General features: G+C 46.1%; 1 protein-coding gene across 1 annotated transcript; it reads left to right on the top strand.

The window, feature by feature from the left end:
- The first annotated feature begins 371 nt into the window (after positions 1 to 371).
- LOC128781890 (acrosin-like) lies at positions 372 to 3,060 on the top strand. Its single transcript, XM_053931903.1, has 5 exons — positions 372 to 483; positions 782 to 1,024; positions 1,357 to 1,622; positions 1,900 to 2,045; positions 2,525 to 3,060. Exons 1-5 carry the CDS (start codon positions 398 to 400, stop codon positions 2,876 to 2,878), a joined length of 1,095 nt encoding a protein of 364 aa, XP_053787878.1. The 5' UTR covers positions 372 to 397; the 3' UTR covers positions 2,879 to 3,060.
- The last annotated feature ends 6,195 nt before the right edge of the window (positions 3,061 to 9,255 follow it).

Below are 9,255 nucleotides of genomic sequence, written 5' to 3'. Positions count from 1 at the left end.
CTGGGGCCTGCCAGGAATGTCCAGTCCCAGCTTCTGCCTCCCTTCCTGCTTGGAACTTTCATGGCTGGTGAGGCACTGGCACAGGCTGTCTAAAGAAGCTCTTCTATCCCTGGGAGTGTTCAAAGCCAGGTGGGGTAGGGTTTCGAACATCCTGCTCTAGAGTAAGGTATTTAGGCAGGGGAGTTGAAACTAGATAATCTTTAGAGTCCCTTCCAACGCAAACAAGTCTATGATTCTATGATTCTATGTTGCCCCTCCACTGTACACCCCCGAAGGCCATTGTACCCAAAACACTGAACCAGCTGCTTTGTGACATCAGCCCTGGGGCCAAAGGTACTGACTGCAGGCATTAGTTGGCAGCTGCACTGAATGAGCCCTCACTCCTTGCAGCTGATACATGCCACTGGCAGTGATGAATTTGCTGTGTCTCCTTGTCCTACTGGCCATGTGTAGGTCTGTGCTCAGCACATGGGACACCTGTGGGTAAGTGGCCTCAGGCTCTTGGAGGTAGTTTGGACAACATTTGAGGGGTGTTCCCTGTCCCCTCTGGCCACACTACAGTTTTCTGAGCCCCATGCAGGAGCTTCAGTTCCTTGATAGTACCCAAGCTGCAGCACAACTTGTATATGGGACTCAATCAGAAACAGGGTTGGACAGACACACGCCACCTGGGATTCCCTGGCTCTGCTGTCCATGCAAACAATGCCATGTGGGGAGGGAAGTTGGCTAACCTTCAACCTGAGCAGCAGCAAGCCATCAAGCAATAACTTTCTCTTTACAGAGGGACCTGTGGTCTCTGGCCCATGTCTGCTTCCTATGGCCCCATGGCTTATGACTATGACCCCATGGCTCCAGACTATGGCGAACTGCACATCATTGGTGGCACAGCTGTCCAGCCAGGAGCCTGGGCTGGGATTGTCAGCATCCAGGATCCCTGGGAACCAGGCACAGGACATATCTGTGGAGGGTCCCTCATCAGCACAGAGTGGGTCCTCACAGCTGCCCACTGCTTCATCAATGCCAGGTAGGGAGCAGCAGGGAATGGGTATATCTCCACTACTCCAGTAGGTATCATGTTGGCAACACCATGGGCTACTCCATTCTGTCTCCCTGCAGTATGCTCCATGTCTGTGCACTGCAGACCCCAACTGAGAGACTACGCAAGAGAACACTCTGCGTTCTTGCCACTGCTTCCTAAAAGCCTCTAGGTTTTACATTCTCAAAGCCTAAGTCATGCTAGTGCAGTCATACACACTGCTTTCTTCTCTGACTTGCAAAGCAGAGGACAGGGAACTCCTGTGCTTCTGCAGCACATGGCTCTGCTCCCTCTCACCTCTTTCTCCATGTCTTTCTTAGGAACACCAACATGTGGCATGTGGTGGCTGGGGCTACTCGGTTGACTCAGCTGGGCCCTGAGGTGCAAGTGCGTCAGATTAAGCAGCTATGGGTTCATGAACACTATATTCCTGGTGAGGAGAGGAACAACATTGCCTTGCTGAAATTGGACCAGCCTGTCGTGTGCAGCCACTACATCCAGTTGGGTTGTGTGCCTGACCTCACACTGAAAGTGTCAGAGCTGGAAACCTGTTACATTGCTGGCTGGGGTACTACCACTGCAAAAGGTGGGTTGCCAAGAGGGACACATGCCCTGAAGACAAACTTGGCACATAAGGGAGATGGGTTGGGCTTCCCAACAGCAGAGGCCAAAGCCAGAGTCAGGCTGCAGGATGTCTGCCTCTGGAGAGGTAGTCCTGGACCACACCCCAAAGCCAGACAGAAGGGGGAAAGCAGAGCAACATGGTATTTCCCAGGGAAGCCCTAGGGAAGGATTTCACCTCCCAACAAGGGAGGGGAATGGCCAATGAACTACTGTATGCTCATTTCTTCCTGTGCTCACAGCTCAAAGACCAAGTGATGTCCTCCAGGAGGCTAAGGTCCACCTCATTGATGTCCACCTCTGTAACAGCAGCCTCTGGTACACAGGGGCCATCCACACTCAAAACCTATGTGCTGGTTACTCAGTGGGTGGCATTGACCCCTGCCAGGTAAGAGCATGAGACAAGACACTCAGCCCCCAGCAGCACAGGCAGCCTGAGCAGCACCACCCAGCACAGGCCAGGGCCTGCTTTGTCCAGCCAGTCACCCTCCCAGCCCCAGCTGCCCACCACTGTTAGGGCTTCCCTCCCCTTCCCCATTTGCAGGTCCTTGCCCAGTGCCCCCATTGTCCCAGAGGCCTGGCACTACACCAGGAAGCACATCTAGTGCTCTTGGCAGTCCAGAGGTCCAGATGCCAACCCTGGAACATCCACCCTCTGCATATCCAGGATCACTGTGCAGAGAGACAGCCCTACCGTACAAGCCCCTGACCTGCTCCCAGCCAAGGTTCTGGAGGCTCCAGCACCTGAGCTGAGACCTTCTCTACCAGGAATACAGCTCTGCCAAGGGCGGTGAGAGAGAAGGAGACAGCTCTAGTGCTGACAGCAGCTACCCAATATTACCTTATTCCTCTCTTGCTCCACTGCAGGGTGACAGTGGTAGTCCTCTGGTGTGCAAAGATAACAATGCTGCCTTCTTCTGGCTTGTTGGTGTGGCCAGCTGGGGGAAAAGCTGTGCAAGAACAAACCAGCCTGGAGTCTACACCTCTGTTCAGCACTTCCATGATTGGATCCTGGTCCAGATAGACCCACAGCCAGACAGAAGGGCATCAAGACATTCTATGACCACCCTAACCCCACCTCAGAAGCCAAGGCCAATACCAAAAGCATTGGACAGGTTTAGCTCCTGCCCATTTTCACTCCAGAAGCTGGTGGAATTTTTTACTCAGGTGCAGGAGCTCCTTCAGGTCTTAAGGAGAAAACTGGCTAGAGAAGCAGGATGAACAGGATCCAGTGCAGGCTGCAGTGGACCATGACCATTTTCTTCTGGGGCAATGCCGGCTGATCCAAAGGCAGCCTCAGTGTTTAAGGCCTGCCCTATCCCACTCATGCTTCTCCTCTGTGTGCACATAAATCCTGAATCTGACTTAGTTGTGGAAATAAAGTTGCCTGATTTCACTGTTAATGGTGTTTTCAGTCGCATTCAGTCTCCCACGCCAGGCAAGGACTTCCACACTTGGTACACGCAAAATAAGGCTGAGGACAGACATCAGGCTCAACAGAAAAGAGTCGTCCAAAGGACTGAAACTCTGCTTGGTCAGAGAGGAGGGCAAGGGTGCAGTAGAAGGGAACACAGGTCACAGAGCAATGAGTGGCTTAGAGATCCTAGAAACAGCACTTAGAAATCTAAAGTGTCTTAGGCTGCCTAGTGGTGGGATAAGTTTGTGTTTGTGCACAGTGCACTAGGGAAAAAGTGGATTCCTTCATGGAGACATGGTTCATAGAAAGACCCAAGCTTTGCACCAAGGACTGGGTAAGGAACTTGACATCCAGTCACAGACAGTATCTGGATAAATTTTAATTAATCTCTATACTGTTATTTGAACAACATGCTGTGCTTATGAATACAGGGAGTGAAGGTGTGTTCATGTTTCACTAGAAAACATTCAATCCAGATCACCTAGAAAGACAGAAAAGGACTGGACTGTGTTCATGGTCATGAAAGAGGGTGGTTATGGATACTTGGGTGCTAGCAAAGGCAATGCTCTGTCTATGTCAACCTGGTTTGTTGTTCACAGTAACTGTGTAAGTCTCTGTGTCTGTTTCTGTGTCAGTGTACCTGGCTATTCAGAATGCACACAAGCACAGACACACAATTTATCCTTTAGGAAGCAGAGCTATACCTAACAAATAGTTCAGAGCTATCAGCTATCACAGACATGACTAATCTCTGATGTTACTTCCAAACATGAATTATCATACTGGCCAGGCAAAGTTTATCCATCTCAAGAAGTCTCATTCAGAATTCCTTGTTGTTGTTATTAAATGCAGAATGAGTAAGAAATTACCATTATTATGGTAATGATATCGTAACTAGTGGTTCTTAAATAAAATATTAACTCTGAGTAAGAGGAACTATAGGGCTGAATAGCGCTGAATTTTCATTGCTGAAAGAAAATTCCTTTAGGAAAATTATGACAGACCATTTCAAGAGCTTGCATTTCTTAGTAGCTCTCACCTTCCTTTTAGTCTCATAAATACAGGCAGTGTGAGTTGTGGAAAAACACGATGACAATCACTTTTCCAAAAGCAGGCTGATATGATTGCTCCAACATTTTTATTGCAGTATAATGATGGAAAATTTCAAGCAGAAAAAAAAATCTAATAATCTATTCAGAGGAACCATAAGCCACCATCATCCAGCAGTATCACTGAGATGCCTCTATAACGCAAAATCCATAGCAATAAGAATGATGCCAGACTGCATTTTCCCTAAGGAACTGCATTTGCACTGTAAACAGTCCTGCACATCTTTCTGAGGATATCTTATTACCACAGGAGATAATGGCCAACACTTCATACCTTCTTTTTTGAAATTATACTAAACAGTAAGTTGCAGACTAAAACTGCTAAGAAATCATTCACTTGCCAGAGATGATTGTTCCTTGCAGCTTGATGATTTTCATGTGTTCCCTAAAGTATATTTTCTTATATATTTATATAATAGCCTTTCTGTTGGACATGAGGAACAATATATAATTACAAATTATAATTTAATGTTGTAATTTGAACTCCTGGGCACTGTGTTAGTAATGATATTTTCTTTATCCACTGTTCTTTTATAGCTTTTTTCAAAATTAATTCTTTCCCCAATTTCTTTAGGGAATCTTACTTACAAGCATGGTCTCTACTAAATACTGTTAATTTAAACAACCAGACCTGAATCATAAGAAAGGTTAAAGAGGAAGCTTGAGTGCAGTAAGATTTTTTTTTTTTTTTTCTCTCACACTACATTTGCCTGTGCTCTTGGACAAGTCTCTGAACTGCCTTTCTAGGGTATTGTTGTATATATACTTAGCAGCAGAACAAAACACAGCACTAGCTACTGAGAATAAAATCCCAGCCAAAACTGGGACAAATGCAATACATGAACTACCTATTCTTGCAACTGTGAACAGTGAGAATGCAGAACTGGAACTTAAAATATGATTAGTTTTAGGTGCAAAACTACCATGTTTTAAAGAAAAAAAACTGCAAAGAAACAAAACGTGCTACATCCTTCAGTAACCCACACTGATAATAAACATGCTCAAAAACCAAGCAGTTTGAACAGGACTATTTCGTGTCATGGTACATTTGCAATCTGAGATTCCTATATACTTTCACTGCATAACCAGTATCAAAAGAGGCCTCTAAGTTTACAGTGCTTTTGGTACAGGCACATAGCAAATGGCAGGGATGAGAAGTAATGTGCTCTGTTGACATGTGAATGGTGATACGGAGCCAGAAAAATAAACAGTTAAGAATAAAGACCTAGAGTAAGGAGATAAGAAATTCATAGTAAAAACCAAGAATGAGATACTTTTTTAAGAAAAGTGTCTTATTTCTGAAATGACAAACTCTCATTTAGCACAGAACAAGATAATAACATGAAAAGTATTCCTGGATCAAATGTTCCTTGTACTGAAAAAGTGTATTTAGCACTTGTGCACTGACATGCATTTTCCTTTCTGAAATGTCCTGCTGTTCATGTTAGCTTCTTTTTCTAAAACTACAGTGACCTTGTTTCCTTACTGATGGATCTTTACCAATAACAGGATCCTATGCGGTATTCTACTGTCCAGTAATTAATTTGAATGTCTTTGCACAGTGGTTCCAGGTATGGTCCCTGATGACTATCTTTTCTATTCCCATCTTCATAGAATCACAGAATCAACTAGGCTGGAAAAGACCTTTGAGATCATCATGTCCAACCTATGACCAAACATCATTTTGTCTACTAGACCATGGCACTGAGTGCCACATCTAGTCTTTCCTTAATACCTCCATGGACAGTGACTCCCCCACATCCCTGGGCAGCCTATTCCAATTCCCAATCACCCTTTCTGTGAATAAATGCCTCCTAATGTCCTCCCTCCCTAACCTAAACCTCCCCTGGCACAGCATAAGACTCTGTCCTCTTACCCTGTCACTGGTCGCCTGAGAGAAGAGCCCAACCCACATCTGGCTACACCCTCCCTTCAGGAAGTTGTAGAGAGGGATGAGGTCTCCCCTGAGCCTCCTAAACAACCTCAGCTCTCTCAGCTGCTTCTAATAGGACCCGTCACCAGCCTTGTTGACCTTCTCTGGACATGCTCCAGGACCTCAATATCCTTAAACTGAGGACCCAAGACCTGGACACAGGATTTGAGGTGCAGCCTCACCAGTGCTGAGTACAGGGGAACAATCCCTGCCCAGGTCCTGCTGGCCACACTATTGCTGGTACAGGCCAGGATGCCATTGGCCTTCTTGGCCACCTGGGCACTGCTGGCTCATGTTCAGCTGCTGTCAGTCTGTATCCCCAGGTTCCTTTCTGCTTGGCCACTGTCCAGCCACTCTGTCCCCAGCCTGGAGCTCTGCCTGGGGATGTTGTGGCCAAAGTGCAAGACCTGGCACTTGGTCTTGTTAAACCTCATATTGCTGGATTCGGCCCATCGATCCAGCCTGTCCACATCCTTCTGCAGAGCCTTACTATACTCCAGCAGATCAACACTCCCCTCCAACTTGGTGTCATCTGAAAATTTGCTAGTGGTGGACCTTAAGAACTCAGCAGGTATGATATTGCAGCCTTGCTTATTACAGGAGATGTGATATAATATTATCAAGGGGGGAACATCTTTAAACTAAAACTGGATAGGTCTAGATGAGACATTAGGAAGAAATTCTTTACTGTGAGGTTGGTGAGGCACTGGAACAGGTTGCCCAGAGAAACTGTGGGTGTCCCATCCCTGGAAGCATTCAAGGCCAGGATGGATGACCCTTTGAGCAACCTGGTCTAGTGGAAGTGGGAGTAGACTAGATCCCTTCCAACCGAAGCCATTTTATGATTCTATGAATGTGATTAGAACTTTCAACATTTCACATTTCCTCCTATCCAAATAGTAATAAATATTTACATGTTTTTTAAAAAAATCCTTGTGCATTTCTAGCAAAAGGGAATGGCATTAGGGAAACAGAAGAGGTATTTGTTGTAATCAGAAGAGGTATTTGTAATCTCAAAATTTAAGCAATTTAATCTTCACTACTTTTATTAATCCTGTTTCCAGGATTGAAGTCTTGGCAACAAGCTACAGAAGGGTGAGCATTGGGGTTTAGGAGGTGCTGCGAAGGGAGCAAGTAGGGAGTCAGGTGCTGCAGAGTGATTTCAGTCAATGATAGCTCTTTGGGAACACAAACCAAAATGAAAGCAAATGCCAACACTGAAAAACAGGCTACCAGTACCCAGGGAATGGGTCTCTAGGGGGTAGCTGGACAAGCTGCCTCCAGAGTCTTGGAATGGCATTGACTCAGCAGGGAGCTGAGGGAGTTGTAGGGAGGAAAGGAACACCAAGGATGACTGAAGCAGCTGGCACTGGGAGGGCACTAGCCTGGGACAGAAGGGGGAACCCTCATGATAAGGACCTGAACCCCTCTCAGGGACAAGGTGATCACATCTATTGAGGGGACAGGACTGGCAGGAGTGCTGGGCTCCCATGGCCCTGAGGGTTCCACCAAGCCCTGTTTCCCCAAAGGTGGGGGTTGTCGCAGCTCTGGGGCTCCTGAAAAGCTCAGGAGCCTCCTCTCTGGTCCCAAAGAGGGGTATTCCAGAGAGAGGGATGAAGTATCACGGACCTGAGAGTCCTGATGAGCCCAGCCATCCCCCTCAAAATGTCATTACCCTGGTTGTCCCATGGAGAGAGGGTGTCACCACACCTGATCTGAGGTAATGGGGGTGTGTCATTGCCCCAGAGTCCCACCAAACCCAGCATCCATAGGAAGACTGTTCTCATGGAGTGGGACGTCCAGAGCCATGCTGCTGCCATTCCACCACACAAGGGTAGCAGTCAGTTGGCCAACACTTGCCTCTGCCCCAGCCACCATCCCCTGAAGATGTCTCTGGGTCTGCAGGGAAATAATCACCCCAACCCTCTCCCAGGCCAACTGGTCTCCATTTTCCCAAGCCTGCACATCCTTCCAGCCCAGCCTGGCATCTACCTTATGAAGCGATACGCGGAATAATTAAATAGACTCCATAACCTGGGGTGGTTATGAAGTGGGTATGTATTGTCAGTGCCCAGCACAAGTGAGATAGCTCTCCAAAACTTGTGCCCTGAGCCTCAGTCTGACCCACACCTTTATTCCCAAAGATGTTCCATATGCAATACATTGCACAACTTTTTCATGCATATTCAACCCCTGGCCCCGCCTGTCCTCACGTCTCATGCTAAATAGGTCTGCGCCCTTCTGAGCACGCGTGGTTTGCTGTGGTGGTCATACAGGGGTCTCTCGGTGGTCCTGAGGCTGAAGATTGTGGTCTTCCTCATGGCTGAACTTTTGAACTTTTCCTCTCTGCGAGTGTGCTTTCGGTCCTTTGGTGCTTATCTGAGTACGTCTGTCAGTCTTGATAGGCTTGGAGACAGAGGAGCTTCTTTATCTGGGTTCTTTGCCTCTTCTGGTATTGTTCTTTATGCAAGAAGCTTCAGGATTTTGCATTTTCTTATGCTCTTTGTACCACGTAGAGGTTTCTTAAGTAAAAGGTTAAAATTCAATACATAACTCTACAAGCTAAAATATAAATGCTTAATTCATTTTGTTAACTTAAGTAAACTCCAAAAATCTCTATTTCACTTAGAGCCCCAGATCAGGGCACACCCACCCCCAGCAGCCAGCATTGTGGTGTAGTGCAGCACCGTGTTGTAGTACAGGTCAGGATCCAGGCTTGTTCTCTCTCCAGGAGTTATACTGACCATGTAAAAAAACAATCATAATGTGAAAAACGCCAATCACTTGGTTTTTAAAATTTTTAAAGTTTAATAATAAAATTGTTATAAAAATAGTAATACAATTAGAGTAATAAAAATTTAGAGTTAGGAAAATTACAAGACAATAAAAAGCAAATAATTACGGACGTCCGGATGCTCTCGGGCACTTAAGCCACGACAAGCATGCCTTGTGAACAAAGGAATAACCTTAAAAGCAATAGCCTGTTGCATATACAAAACACTTCATGATTATGCATATATTTTATTTAAAACAAGAAATTCGTCTGGTACTTGTCAAAAAGTTTCTGTTAATTCCCAGGCGCCTTTGAGTCTAAGTCAGGCTTGAAGAAGTTTCTTTCTGTTGATAAGGAAAGCCATAA

This window comes from Vidua chalybeata, chromosome Z (genome assembly GCF_026979565.1).
Source record: "Vidua chalybeata isolate OUT-0048 chromosome Z, bVidCha1 merged haplotype, whole genome shotgun sequence".
Lineage (NCBI taxonomy): Eukaryota > Metazoa > Chordata > Aves > Passeriformes > Viduidae > Vidua > Vidua chalybeata.
Note: the sequence above shows the minus strand (reverse complement) of the source record. Positions and strands in the feature narration are given on the sequence as shown.